The 15,850-nt window shown below is 44.3% G+C and overlaps 1 protein-coding gene across 2 annotated transcripts in view; it reads left to right on the top strand.

Annotated features, from left to right (window-relative positions):
• Positions 1-15,850, top strand: part of LOC134932609 (ankyrin repeat and SOCS box protein 15-like) — a 107,010-nt gene that overhangs the window by 47,309 nt on the left and 43,851 nt on the right. For both annotated transcript variants that reach the window (XM_063927174.1, XM_063927175.1), the window contains 2 exons: positions 7,503-7,555; positions 7,948-8,079. In XM_063927174.1, coding sequence (XP_063783244.1) covers positions 7,503-7,555; positions 7,948-8,079 — 185 coding nt within the window. The remainder of the gene's footprint in view (positions 1-7,502; positions 7,556-7,947; positions 8,080-15,850) is intronic.

The following is a 15,850-nucleotide window of genomic DNA, read 5'->3' as shown; positions in this document are numbered from 1 at the left end:
AGGCTCTTCAGTATGGAAGATTCCATGCGAGGTTCATCCAACTGGATCTCCTAGACAAGTGGTCAGGATCACACCTTCACATGCACCAGCGAATACGCCTGTCGCCAAAAGCCAGAATTTCCCTCTTCAGGTGGCTCCAAGCTTCTCACCTACACGAAGGCCGCAGGTTCGGGATTCAGAACTGGATCCTTCTAAACACGGACGCAAGTCTAAGAGGTTGGGGAGCTGTCACCCAAGGGGAAAATTTCCAAGGAAGGTGGTCCAGTCAGGAATCTCTCCTTCCGATAAACGTTCTGGAACTAAGGGCCATTTACAACGGCCTTCTACAAGTGGCACATCTTCTGCAAAATCAAGCCATTCAGGTTCAGTCGGACAATGCCACAGCGGTATCCTACATAAACAGACAGAGCGGACAAAGAGCAAAGCTGCGATGTCAGAGGTAACAAGAATCCTCCTCTGGGCAGATAAGCACACGGTGGTGCTGTCAGCAATCTTCATTCCGGGGTGGACAACTGGGAAGCGGACTTCCTCAGCAAAAACAATCTCCATTCAGGAAAAGGGGGCCTCCATCCGGAGGTGTTCACAGAGGTGACAAGCCGATAGGGTGTACCTCAGATAGACATGATGGCCTCTTGCCTCAACAAAAAGATTCGGAGGAACTGTTCCAGGTCGAGAGACCCACACGCAGTGGCGGTGGACGCACTGGTAACTCCGTGGATATACCAGTCAGTGTATGTGTTCCCTCCACTTCCGGTCATTCCAAGAATTCTCAAGCTCATAAAAAGAACAAGAGTTCAGGTGATCCTCATTGCTCTGGACTGGCCAAGACGGGCTTGGTACGCGGATCTTCTGGACTTACTGCTGGAGGATCAGAGGCATCTTCCTCTTCGCGAGGACCTTCTCCAACAGGGGCAGTTCACCTATCAAGACTTACCATGGCTACGTTTGACGGCATGGAGGTTGAACGCCAGATCTTAGCTCGGAAATGCATTCTGAAAATGGTCATTCCTACCCTGATACAGGCTATGAAGGGAGTAACGTCTAAACATTACCATCGGATTTGGAAAAAGTATGTGTCTTGGTGTGAATCCAAAAAGATTCCTATGGTGGAGTTTCAACTGGGATGGTTTCTCCTTTTTCTGCAAGCAGGTGTGGATGTAGGCCTATGCTTGGGCTCCATTAAGGTCCAGATTTCAACCTTGTCCATTTTTTTCCAGAAACAAATGGCGGCTCTTCCTGAGGTTCAGACATTCTTGAAAAGGGTTCTGCATATTCAACCACCCTTTGTGCCTCCTACGGCACCTTGGGATCTTAATGTGGTACTGCAGCTCCTGCAATCGGATTGGTTTGAACCTTTACAGAATGTGGACGTCAAGTTTATTACTTGGAAAGCTGTCACACTGTTGGCATTGGCGTCTGCTCGACGTGTGTCGGAATTGGGGGCTTTGTCATGCAAGAACCCCTATTTGATTTTCCATGAGGATAGAGCTGAGCTCAGAACGCGTCAGCAATTTTTTCCAAAGAGATGTGTCAGCCTTTCATATTAATCAGCCTATTGTGGTGCCAGTGGCTACTGACTCCTCAATTACCTCAAGGTCCTTGGATGTTGTGAGGGCTTTGAAAATATATGTAAAGAGAACTTCTCGTCACAGGAAGTCGGACGCTCTGTTTGTCCTTTATGATCCCAACAAGGTTGGGTGTCCTGCTTCTAAGCAGACAGTTTTTCGCTGGATCAGGTTCACCATCCAACACACTTATTCTATGGCAGGATTGCCGTATCTGAAATCTGTTAAGGCCCACTCTACTCGTAAAGTGGGTTTTTCCTGGGCAACTGCCCGGGATGTCTCAGCTCTTCAGCTTTGCTGAGCAGCTACTTGGTCAGGGTCGAACACGTTTGCTAAGTTCTGCAAGTTCGATACTGTGGCCTCTGTGGACCTAAAGTTTGGTCAATCAGTTCTGCAGGAACCTCAGAAATCTCTCTCCCGCACTGGGAGTTTGGTACATCCCCATGGTACTAATGTGGACCCCAACATCCTCTAGGACGTAAGAGAAAATAGGATTTTAATTACCTAAATCATTTTCTCGTAGTCCGTAGAGGATGCTGGGTGGCCTCCCAGTGCTTCATGGACCTGCATTGTTACTTGGTTCAGTTTATGAGTTCAGCCGTTGCTGAATCGTTCTAAGTTGGTAAGCTTGGCTTTCCTTTTGTTGTAAGTGTGAGCTGGTGCGAATCTCACCGCTGTCTGTGTATTTCCTTCTCTCGAAGTATGTCCGTCTCCTCGGGCACAGTTTCTAGACTGAATCTGGTAGGAGGGGCATAGAGGGAGGAGCCAGCCCACACTATTAATCTCTTGAAGTGCCCATGGCTCCTAGTGGACCCGTCTATACCCTATGGTAATAATGTGGACCCCAGCATCCTCTATGGACTACGAGAAAAGGATTTACCGATAGGTAAATAAAATCCTATTTTTTCAAACACAGCCTGTAACATGGCAGTTAGGAGCTGATTGGCTGGTACTTTATCTCCATCTACTTTATCTCCACGCAAGGCTTAGTAAATAGTCCCCTATGTGTTTGTCACTAGCAGCACCTGCAATCCAGCGCAAACAGGCTGTTGTGTATGTTTGTAAGAACAGTGAACCTGTGCTTGTTTTTTTACAAGGATATCTATCTATACTACAATATATATTGTCACTTGTGTATAAGGGCTATAGCAGTGGATTTCAAGCTGATCTGTCCAGAAACACTGTGCCTTGTCAGAGTAAGCTTCACTCCAAAGAAGAGTATTTCAAGTGTGTGTCTTTTTGACTAACAGCATATATTTCTGTACTTACTGGGTGCGATGGTGTTCCCGTCAGCTGCACAAACATTTTTTTATGGAGTGTAAAAAAAAATGAGTCTTTTGTACCCCTGGGCCTGGCTACAATTGGTGGGGGCGCACACTGCAGATAATTTGAGGAAGGGGGGCCCCAAATCGGTGTATTGCTTAGGGCCCCATGAGGTTTAAATCCGCCTCTGACTTAGGGACCTATTTATCAGTATATGTGAAGACCCCAAGCAATTTAAAACTCTGATTTGCTGTCATTTGTGGTGACAAACACAAATCTATCAGTGAAATAATCATTGTTCCTGTGCTGGGTCAATTGTTGGGATAAGCAGCTGTCCTGGTGAAGCCTTACATCTATAGTTTCTGTGCTAATAGTGGTGGAAAACACAACAGTGTTACTGCGCAATGTGCGCATGTGCATTGTGAGGGCCAGAGGAGGTGGATGGATCTAAATGTATCCTAATTCACATTCCAGACCCTGATCATACAGGTAGGTGTGGGCTAACACCATCTGAAGTTGCCATTATTTCGCACAGTCATGCTCCAAAACCTTTAGTCTGGAGCTTGATAAAAACAGTAGCACAGCGAATGTTTCATAAGTAAACAAAAGTGATATCTGAGATAAATAGACGTGTGCAGATATGTAACTAGACATTTTGGTGTTGTGTGCCAGAAAGAGAATCGGTGCCCTTATTGAAAATAGGGACAGTGCGCACCGTAGGCAAGCATCAAAAATATATGAGCGTGACTTCATGGTGAAGGGGCGTGGCCATTGAATAGTACCAATTCACATTATACCCCACAGTAGTGTGCGTTAGTCACATTAAACCACACAGTAGTGTCCGTTAGTCACATTACACTACACAGTAGTGTCCATTAGTCACATTACACCACACAGTAGTGTCTGTTATTCAAATTACACCTCACAGTAGTACTCCTTATACACATTACACTACACAGTAGTGCCACTTATTCACATTACACCGCACAGTAGTACCCTTTATACATGTTACATCTCAGTAGAGCCCCTTATAGACGTTACACCACTGAAGAGCCCCCTATACATATTATGCCATTGTAGAGCCCTTTTATATACATTATGCCAGGTAGAGTCCCTTATACACATTATGCCAGGTAGAGCCCTATACATTATCCCAGGTAGAGCCCCATACACCCCATTCCTCCTCCTTCTCATTCCTCTCCCCCTCCTCCTAATTCTCCATCTCATCATTCCTCTCCACCACTGCAGGGTGTATTGTCAAGTGAACATTGTGTGTGAGCTGGATGAAGTGTCAGTGTTATAGAAATCTGAACTCATCTGAATTTAGGGGATCTGAGTCGAACAGAGTCCCTACTCGGATCCCCGTAGGAGATGCAAGTCGAATCGAGTCCAGATTCAGAGCTTCCCTTTTGTTAGAAGTTACTCGGATGTAGAATCTTGGGTTTTGGATTGCTTGTAAGTCCCTCCCTTGTAATTTCAGGTGCCATTTCATACAGATGAGTGTGGTCAAAATTGACTGGAAATGAATGTTATTGATGTTAATAATACTGTTGGAACAAAAATATTTTAAAATTATATGATTTTAGCTGTTTTTATTCATTTTCAAGAAATCCAAAACTGAATCTGAACTAAAAATTTGAGGGTGGTTTTGCCAAAACTGAAAAGCAAATGCAAAACACGAGGGTCCGCAGACTCCGCACACATCTCTAATGATTACAGAGGCATTTAGTTTTGGTGAATAGGCACCTTAGGGTCAATAGGCTTATTATATGTCTAAAAAAGTGTGGATGCATAAGGTATCTAAAACTTCTAAAGTGTATCATCATGCGTTTTTATACAACACTCATCATCATCATCGTCATTTTTTTATGATGAAGTCTTGTTTGAAATGCCGTTAATAACAAATAATGATAATAAAAGGCATGCTTGCTATCACGGTACAAAAAATAAATACCCTGTGGAGTCCTCACTCTACTTGGCCTGAGTTTGATTGCCTCTTCCCTTTCCCATGCCCCCTCTCCAGTCATGAGGAGGATCACGTGTATGTTGCAAATAAGTCTGTATTTTTGCATATGTGTGGAGTACACATTTGTGTACTTTACTCCATACCTAACAACATGGGAGGTCAGCTCAAGTACAGTACATGGGACCCCATGGCTATCAGTTTCACTATCCACGTGGACATCTAATGGGAATAGGCACTTTTTAATGTTCTGAACCAGTTTAATGATGTTCTGAAGCAGTTTAGCTATGATAATCCAGGGTTTCCCATGTTCTGAAATTGAACCTGGGAGGTCTCCAAAGTGGGGCAGTGGCGAATTTCCAAAGTGGTAACGGCAGCACAATAAGTACTAGTAACTACAAAATATTTCCAGTGTACTGTATCATATTCCATCTTGAATGGAGTGTAAACAGGTAGTACATGCACATACATAATAAAAAAAAAAAAATAATAGTTAGTGGCGCTTTTTGATTATTCAGTTAAATTGGCTATCATCAATTAAGGGCTTATAACCAGTCAATAAAAATAATAAAATTAGGCAGGCGGGCTTGGTGGGGGTGGGTGGCCATTATTGTTATGCCTAGGGGCACCCTCACCCCTAAATCCACCCCTGAAGCAGTGCATTGCTGCAAAACACTGTGGACCAGAACTACCAAGACTTTAAGCAGGTCCAAGTGCCAGGGACATGGGGGTTACACATACAACTATGATTGCCACATTATGGTACCTGCTCGACTCCCCCACATATCCTCTCTGTTGGTGCTCTTGGGGACTTGGCCAATGGCCAGGCATCTGGTGGACACTTTCATTTGGATTTTTTTTTCAGGATGGCAGTACAGTCTTCCAAAATCGGGACTGTTACACCAAAAACGGCACGTTTGAAAGATATGCTCTATGCAAACAGAAGTCTCACTCTCCATCAGCCCTACACCTGACATGTTTAATTTTATTTTCTAATTTGCTGCCAGTATTTTTGTCTTGCAGTAACTTAATGGAAAAGCCACAACAATGTTTCAAACATAGTCTAGCTATTAATCTTCCAGAGCCTGGTAGAAAATACAGGCCTGGTAGGAATTCAGTGTCATAGACCAATAATATGTGATGACCAACTGGTTTACACAGTATAGTCTCAGCTTCAGAAGCTCATTTTCTGGTGCCAAATGATTGGAATAGTTTTGTCAAGATAAAATTAGAAGTAGAACATCCTGCTTGAAACATATTGTAATAGAAACAAAGCATCAGCTATTGTCCAGTCATTTTAGAGGGTGTTATGGATTAGTGGAAAGCTTGTTTTGTTGAGTAGATTATTGCGTTAAAGTTTTGTGAGTAGCATAACGCAGAACTGCAGGAATGGTGGAAAAGCGACAGTTGTGAGCATGTGACAGTATTGCCTGCGCATTGGATATTGACTGAACAAGAAGTTTTCATTTGCTCTACTAATTTTTAAATACACATTTATATAATCTTAAATCTTAGAATAGTACTGATTATTGATGAAGACACAAATAAGTCATGAGTCACTAATGATCAAGATTAAGCAACATATTCATTTATTTTTGGGTACTAGTCCCGTTAATTATAATTTCTTAATGCGGCAGTTAGAAATAATGAATCACCCAAAGGTATTATTAAACACATGTAGGTACAGGGACTCCAGAAGGAGCCATTCCCTGTGATGTCTTAGAAGTGAAGAAATTGATAATGTACTGTATACCTGTGAATATTAATTGATAAATAGCCCCTCAAAGTGCATTTAGAACTCTATCCACAACTCTATTTATAAAGCTACAAATTTAGAAGTGTGTTATTGTGACATTGTTATATAAGATCCTCTATGCATCTTGTGGATACAAAGATTAGATGTTCTGCCCTTATAGCCATTTAGATAACCATAATTAAAATAATTCCAAAAATATGGTTTAGGCAAATAAGAAAACACACTTTAATACACTCAAATTCATTTAAAATACATAAATAAAATGAATTACAATCAAACAGATGATCTTTACACTGCAAGAAAAAGTGACTTGTGCTTTGTGCAAAAAAAGGTTATCTCACCCAATGTGGGAGGTGCTGCGGGCTTTGCTTAATAAGCAGATGTTGGTCCCGGGCTGAAAAGCCGGGGCACCACCGCACAAACTTGTATTCAGCATGTGGTCACTGGAAAGATATAGATCCTCCCAGCTTGTCATCCAATCAGCTACGCGTTTCGTTCACACCATGGACCTTTCATGATGTGACCGAAATGCGTAGCTGATTGGATGACAAGCTGTGAGGATCTATCTCTTTCCAGTGACCACGTGCTGAATACAACTTTGTGCGGTGGTGCCAGGCTTTTCAGCCCGGGACCAACATCTGCTTATTAAGCAAAGCCCGCAGCACCTCCCACATTGGGTGGGTATAGCGAGTGCGGTGGTTCCCTGTACATGTGTGGTTCCCTGTACGTATGTATGTATATATGTGTGTATATATATATATATATATATATATAGTGTGTGTGTGCATAATATACACAAGCCCCCCCTCTCTCTCTCTTTATATATATATATATATATATATATATATATTGGCTAGCAGTTATGCAGTTTAGTACGGTACAGGAGATGTCAAGAAAGTGAGATCATGTGAAAACAAACATTTTAACATTTAAATATTTTTATATATTTTTGTAGGTTTGTACCAACAAGTGACATAAACAGAAAAATTGTAGCAGCCATAAAACAAGGTAAGTGTACACTGTATTTCCCGGGTGTAGTATGTTATGCCGGCGGTCGGGCTCCCGGCGGCCAGCATACCGGCGCCGGAATCCCAACCGCCAGCATATCGACAGCTGGGCAAGCACAAATGAGCCCCTTGCGGGCTCTCTGCTCTTGCCACGATGCGGGCACGGTGGCACGCTATGCACGCCACGCTATCTATTCTCCCTCCAGGGGGGTCGTGGACCCCCAAGAGGAAGAAAAGCTGTCGGTATGCCGGCGGTAGGGATTCCGGCGCCAGTATGCTGGTCGTCGGGAGGCCGGCCGCCGGCAAACTGAAGACTACCCGTATTTCCCATTAGGTTCACTTTTGTCACAGTAATAAATTATCATTTATTGATGTGGAATGTGCACTTTTTAGGTGAAATTACTGAACTACAGAAATACATGCAATATAAATATGCCCTTGATGAAGCTGATGAGAAAGGGTTGTTTCCGCTACATGAAGCAGTAGTTCAACCAGTACGTCAAATTACAGAAATAATTCTTGATGGTAAGTTTGCTTAATAGCGAGAGTGACACAAATGCATATGCTTTTCTCTTTCATCCTAGAGGATGCTGGGGTTCCATTTAGTACCATGAGTATAGACGGGTCCTTTGGGAGCCACTGGCACTTTAAGAGTTTAACAGTGTGGGCTGGCTCCTCCCTCTATGCCCCTCCTACCAGACTCAGTTTAGAAAATGTGCCCGGAGAAGCCGGTCATAGTTAGGGGAGCTCCTAGGAGTTTTCTTAGTTTTATTGTTTTCTAGAGTTTGTTATTTTACAGGAAGGCTGCTGGCAACAGCCTCCCTGCTTCGTGGGACTTATGGGGGGAGTAGGATCCAACCCTTGAAGTTAATGGCCCCTATCTCCGCTGACAGGACACTGAGCTCCTGAGGGTGATGATCGTTAGCCGCCCGAGGCGACCGCTCACTCCCGCAGCATTCCGCCACCCCCTAACAGAGCCAGAAGAAAGAAGAGTGGTGAATCTGATGCCAGAGTCCCGGTAAGTGGGTCCCTGGCGGGAATGGCGGCACAAGGTGGGAGCGCAGCTCTGACAGGCTGTGCTCCGGAAGGCTCAGCGGCACACTGTGTACGGTGCTGTGAGGGGCGTCCTGGGCCAGCACGATACCCTACACAGGTCAAACATAGCTTTCAAGGTCTAACCCACTGTTTGCTGCAAACATTACCTCAGGCCAGTATAATCTAAATGCGGGAAGACGCGCCATTACAGGGGGTAGAGCTTTTCCTCAGAGCGGATCCAACACTAACCAATGCCATTTTCTCCCTGCAGACACACGCTGGCAGGGAACGCTGTCCTTCACATCACTACACTGAGGTAAAAGGTGTTATAAAAGGGGGGAGTGATATTATGTACTAGCTACCCTGTTTAGGTTATGCTAGTCAGCGGGGTTTTTTATCTTTATAAAAGTCTATAAGGGCGCACTGTGGCTGGCTACTTGTGCTCTGTGACTCTCTGAAGATATTCTGGGGGGGTGAACTGTGTTGACATTTTCCTGTGTATGTGTAATCCACTTTACCATGTTTAAGGGACTTTGTCCTGTACTGCAGAATGTATATCTTCTCCTGGGGAGTCTAGACCATGCTCAAAACTGTACACATCTCAGGCTTCGGTGGCAGATCCCCCTGGGGTGGCCTCCATAAGGTGTACTTTAAGAATATATTGCTTCCAAATTATACTGGGTAGAAGCCACAGTTTTAAAAAAAGGGGGATTTCAATCCCACTGCTGTGCCTCTCACCCCGTCGCCGTACCCTAGAAAGCGTACACTTGCCCATATAATGCATATATATGAGGGGACCAACAAATGTTTGAGGCTATTAGGGATGACGAATGTTATTATATGTATATAATGAATGCCTTCCCACTGTGTAGGGCGTTGAACTCCTTATTTGGGAAAACCTGAGTACACCCAGAGTTATTATCCACATCCCTATAGAGTGTCTAAATTGTCAAATATGGTTGTCTTACCTGTCCCTGGTACAACCTCCATGAAGGCTGATCACCTATTGAGACTAATCTCTAATACTGTACACTGCTGCACGTGTGACTCGGAGACCCACTTTTGCGTACATCTCTGGGGCTATTGTAACGTGGTCAGGCTCCTTACTTGATGATTTAGAGTCTATGTGTAGAAGTGACTTGTACTTGTTTCTATGTCACATACAGGATTCTACAAGCTTCAATGCGAGACGCCGTAAAGGAGATTGACCTGCATAACGCAGGGACCACTGCTCTGGCAGTTTCGACACGCAGGGGACGGTGGCTACACCGATGGATTGCGGATACAGAATCCGAGTAAGGTATGACAGGTCCGCTCTTCACAGGTAAGACACTCTTGGGACGCACGGGATACGTGATTATCCATGTCAACTGCGGGTTAGTCGGTATGTCTTCCTTCCGCAGCTTCACAATCCAGGAAATTATATCCTACACCTACACTGCAATTCCTTCGAACATGATTCTACATATTCCTCTGCTTCCTTTAGAGGACGTTGGGGAAATACAGAAAACCTGCGCCGCCGGGTTCCCAGGAACGGATTTCAAATTCTGGCTTTTTCAAACCCTTCGGTTTGTCGGTGGACCTCACTGCCTGGGGATCAGGCAGGTGGGAGTGAGACTAAAGAGATTCAGTAACACATCTGGGCGATATACTGCCTAGACCGCTGGAAACAGTTGGGTTGCCCAGGGATGCAGACTAGAATTTCTAGTATTCCCGCCTCACAGGTTATTCAAATCAGGCTTACTAGCTTCTCAGGCAGAAAGTGCACTACTCTGGAAGCTATCATAACATTTGTCAAACTAATGTCATTATTCCAGTTCCACCTCATTTACGTAACAGGGGTTACTATTCAAACCTGGGGTCATTGATTCCTTACTGGTGGGTGTTCAATTCAGGATGGAGTCTGGGAGTGGTGATCTCTGCTCGAGATGTAGAGGAATTCCTGGTATCCCGGGATATCAGGGGTGCATTCTTCACATTCACAATCTGGCCGCCTCTCTAGGCCTATCTAAGGTTGCACTACAACTATGTCACTTCCAGTTCCAAACACTGAACTTGGCTTCTACGCAACACCGGGGGTGTTTATCAGGGCCATGACAGCCTTTATACTCCCACTCCACCAACCAGGACTGGACATAATTCCATATCTGGGCGACCTTAACATCCTCTAGGGAGATGTTGTTACGGAGTGTTTCTCTCTCAAATCAACTGTCCCAGGATCTCGGGTGGATCCTGAAGCTTCCAACTTCGCATTTGAAGCTGATAAGAAGGCATTCCTTCCTGGGGATGATTCTCAACACGGAAGTACAGAGGGTGTTTTTACTGGTGAAGAAAGCGTTGGTAATCCAATCAATGGTCCGGGATGTCCTAATGCCAGCCCGGGTATCGGTTCATCAGTGCATTTGCCTTCTGGGGAAGTTGGTTGCCTACTAAGAAGCTCGACAGTACGGAAGATTTCTTGCAGGTCTTTCCCACTGGATTTCCTGGTCTTATGGTCAGGATCTCATCTTCACATGGGCCAGCGGATACGCTTGTTGCCGAAAATCAGAATTTCACTCCTCTGGTGGCTGCAAACTTGTCACCTACTCGAGCGCTGCAGGTTCGGGATTCAGAATTGGATTCATCTAACCACAGATGCAAGTCTCAGGGGTTGGGAAGCAGTCGCTCAGGGGGAAAACTTCCAAGGAAAGCGGTCAGTTCAGGTATCTCTCCTTCCAATAAACATTCTGGATCTGAAGGCCGTGTACAATGACCTTCTACAAGCGGCACATCTTCGGTGGGATCAAGCCGTTCAGGTTCATTCGGACAACGTCACAGTGGTGTCCTACATAAACAGGCAGGGCGGAACGAAGAGCAGGGCTGCAATGTCAGAGGTGACAATAATCCTCCTCTGGGAAGAGAAGCATGCACGGGCACTGTCAGCAATCTTCATTCCGGGAGTGGACAACTGGGAAGCAGATTTCCTCAGCAGACACGCTCTCCTTCCACGAGAATGAGGCCTCCACCCGGAGGTTTTCGCAGAGGTAACAAGCCGATGGGGTGTATCTCAGGTAGACATGATGGCCTCTCGCCTCAACGAGAAGCTTTGGAGGTACTGTTCCAGGTCACGAGACCCACAAGCAGTGGTGGTGGACGCCCTGGTAACTCCGTGGGTGTACCAGTCAGTGTATGTGTTCCCCCACTTCCACTCATCCCATGGATTCTCACGCTAATAAAAAGAGTTCAGGCGATCCTCATTGCGCTGGATTGGCCAAGAAGTGCTTGGTACGCGGATCTTCTGGAGTTACTACTGGAAGATCCGAGCCCTTTTCCTCTTCACAAGCACCTTCTGCAACAGGGGCCGTTCGCTTATCAAGACTTACCATGGCTACGTTTGACAGCATGGAAGTTGAACGCCAGATCTTAGCTCGGGAGGGCATTCCAAACAAAGTTATTCCTACCCTGATACAGGCTAGGAAGGGGGTAACGTCTAAACATTACTATTGCACTTGGAAAAAGTACGTGTCTTGGTGCGAATCCAAGAAGTTTCCTACGGTGGAGTTTCAACTAGGACGGTTTCTCCTCTTTCTGCAAGCAGGTGTGGTTGGGGGCCTTCGCTTGGGCTCCATAAAGGTCCAGATTTCGGCCTTGTCCATTTTCTTCCAGAAACAATTGGCTGCTCTCCCTGAGGTTCAGTCTTTCTTGAAAGGGGTTCTGCACATCCAGCCACCCTTTGTGCCTCCTACGGCACCTTGGGATCTTAATGTGGTGCTGCAGTTCCTGCAGTCGGATTGGTTCGAGCCTTTACAGGAGGTAGACGTCAAGTTTCTAACTTGGAAGGTGGTCACACTGTTGGCATTGGCATCTGCTCGACGGGTGTCGAAATTGGGGGCATTGTCATGCAAGAGCCCCTACTTGTTTTTCCATGAAGATGGAGCTGAGCTCAGAACACGTCAGCAATTTCTTCCAAAGGTTGTGTCAGTTTTTCATTTCACCAACCTATTGTGGTGTCAGTGGCTACTGACTCCTCAATTGCCTCACTGTCCTTGGATGTTGTGAGGGCTTTGAAAGTTTTTGTGAAGAGGACTTCTCGTCACAGGTAGTCGGACGCTCTGTTTGTCCTTTATGATCCCAACACGGTTGGGTGTCCTGTTTCTAAGCGGACATTTGTTCGCTGGATCGGGTTTACTATCCAGTATGCTTATTCTATGGCAGGCCTGCCGTGTCCAAGATCTGTTAAGGCCCACTCTACTCGTACAGTGGGTTGTTCCTGGGCATCTGCCCGGGGTGTCTCGGCTTTACAGCTTTGCCGAAAAGCTGCTTGGTTGGGGTTAAACACGTTTGCTGAAGTGCTACAAGTTCGATACTTTGGCATCTGAGGACCTATAGTTTGGTCACTCCGTTCTGCAGGATCCTCAGCACTCTCCCTCCCGTACTGGGAGCTTTGGTACATCCCCATGGCACTAAATGGAACCCCAGCATCCTCTAGGACGTAAGAGAAAATAGGATTTTAATTACCTACCGGTAAATCCTTTTCTCGAAGTCCATAGAGGATGCTGGGCGCCCCAATACACTTAAGATAATAGAGACACTTCAGTGCGCAATTCACAGCAGCTGAAAGCCAGAAATTCTCTCCTATGAGGTATCCTCCACCCCTCACCAAAAGTGCATATAAAAGAATAAAATTGGAGAGAACACTTAGCCAGCGCTGTATTCGTTTTCCTTTCCTTAAGGTTCCCCTTCAAATCTCACAGATAAGATCGCATGTAAGATAATAGAAAGGTTTGTATATAGTGAAGTACTGTTTAATACAAAACATATATACACAAATACACATTAGACATAGGATCAGATAAGACAAAATCCTCTAGGAGGCGTGTAGGATGGGTAATTACCAAGATCAATGGGAACTGTGGTCAAACAGTCCCAACAGCGTTTGTGTCCCAAATATGGGTGCTCCGGATCAGCCCACACTTCACACAGATGATAACTGCTGGATCTCGGCAACGGCACACCACTTGCTCAGCGCCTCCACAGGAAAAAACCAACGCGTTTCCTCCCCTAGCTGGGGACTTTTTCAAGGTGCAGTCAAGATACTGATCCTCTCCTTCCAGCCCTCTATTTAAATGTCCCTGCTCCAATGAAATCGTTCTTTCACAGCCGTACATCGTTAAACTAATTGAATCTCTCAGTCTTTTTGTTGCTCCTGACTCTCCGTCTGATGTCAGGAGTGACTTCCGTTTACATTGGTGTCCATGGTAACCAGGGTCTCCCCGTTCTAAAGTCCCTGCGTAGCCGTCCGGCGGTAGCTTCCGCAAATACGGGTATCCATGGTGACCGGGACTTCCTCACCTATGCGTCGCGTCACTTCCGGTCTTACGTCGGGATGAATTAAAAGTCAGTGTTAAACAGTAAAATCCTCAATGGATATGAAAACTCTCTTAATAGTCCACTCGAACATTGGTTCATTTTAGTGTTTGTAATTTTTTAAAACACAGTCAGCCGTAACGTCACTTCCGGTGACGTCATGAGCTTTACATAGAGTTCTCTCTCTAAAATGCAAGACAAGAATTAGTATATTTTCTACATACAAGGGATTTAACATTGTCTGAATGAATATTCAGTTACCTAAAGTGCAGTAATATTTAAAAAATTCAAAGTATAAATAATTAAAACTAAGCAAATGTGTGGAACCGATAAAAAAGTCATTAAAAACTTTTCTCTAGTGGGTTACCCTTTTAACTTGTGGGTTACCTAAAGGCCCCTTTATAAAAACCATTTGACTTCAAAGTCAGAGTTTAACCCCCTTGGCCTAAGTGTCCCTAGTTCGAAAATGGCCTTCATTTCCGCCTGTGCCAGTTGGTTAGCTTTATCACAGCGTCTCCAATGCCCTTTTATGTGTCGTATTCCACAAAACATTTTTATCGCTCCTACATTACTCTGATGATGTGTTCTAAAATGTTCAGACAATGAGTGGGTTGCCAGCCCATTTCTGATGTTTCGTAGATGTTCGCCAATGCGAACTTTCAAAGGTCTTGATGTACGTCCAATGTACCAGAGGCCACAACTACAACTTATTGCATATACTACATTGGAGTTATTGCAGGTTATAAAATCATTTATTTTCCACTTGTTTTCATTAATGGAAATTTCAGTGATCTTGCTTGTCACTGTTTTAATGCCCCTACAGCCTAAGCACATGCCGCATCTAAAAAAACCTTTGGACTTTATAGTACCCATCGGTTTTTTGGGTGGTAATGCGCTTTTAACCAGAGTAGATTTAAGATTTGGAGCCTTCCTGAATATACATTTCGGTTTACCCGGTAGCAAATCTCCAATAATTGGGTCTTTTCGTAAAACTCCCCAATGCTTGTTGAGGGTTTGTTCAATGTTCTTGCGTTGACCGCTAAATGATGTAATGAACGCCCATTCGAATTTGCTATTTTCTTTTTTAATCATCCGTGGTTGTAGTAATGTTTCTCTTTCTATCTCCTCAACTCTATTGATGGCATCCTGTATTTTGCTTTCTTGATATCCTGAGGCTAGAAATTTTCCTTTCATTTCTTCCGCCTGTGATTTGAATATTTCAGGTTTGGAGCAGTTCCTTTTCAGGCGTCTAAGTTGTCCCTCTGGAATTGATCCTAACCAGTTGGGATGATGACAGCTGGTTATACCTATATATGCCCCTGAATCCGTTGGCTTCCTAAAATTCATAGTTTGGATTTGTTGATCTTCAATGTAAATTGTTACGTCCAAAAAGTTGATTTTCATCTTACTATATTCGAACGTTAACAAAATATTCAAAGTGTTATTATTTAAATAATCCATAAAATCCTTTAAAAGTTCCTCTCCTCCTCTCCAAATAAAAAAGACATCATATATAGATGATGTCTTTTTTATTTGGAGAGGAGGAGAGGAACTTTTAAAGGATTTTATGGATTATTTAAATAATAACACTTTGAATATTTTGTTAACGTTCGAATATAGTAAGATGAAAATCAACTTTTTGGACGTAACAATTTACATTGAAGATCAACAAATCCAAACTATGAATTTTAGGAAGCCAACGGATTCAGGGGCATATATAGGTATAACCAGCTGTCATCATCCCAACTGGTTAGGATCAATTCCAGAGGGACAACTTAGACGCCTGAAAAGGAACTGCTCCAAACCTGAAATATTGAAAGGAAAATTTCTAGCCTCAGGATATCAAGAAAGCAAAATACAGGATGCCATCAATAGAGTTGAGGAGATAGAAAGAGAAACATTACTACAACCACGG

Source organism: Pseudophryne corroboree, chromosome 6 (assembly GCF_028390025.1).
Source record: "Pseudophryne corroboree isolate aPseCor3 chromosome 6, aPseCor3.hap2, whole genome shotgun sequence".
NCBI classification, from domain to species: domain Eukaryota; kingdom Metazoa; phylum Chordata; class Amphibia; order Anura; family Myobatrachidae; genus Pseudophryne; species Pseudophryne corroboree.
The sequence above is the reverse complement of the archived record's forward strand: the minus strand, read 5'-3'. Positions and strand labels throughout refer to the sequence as shown.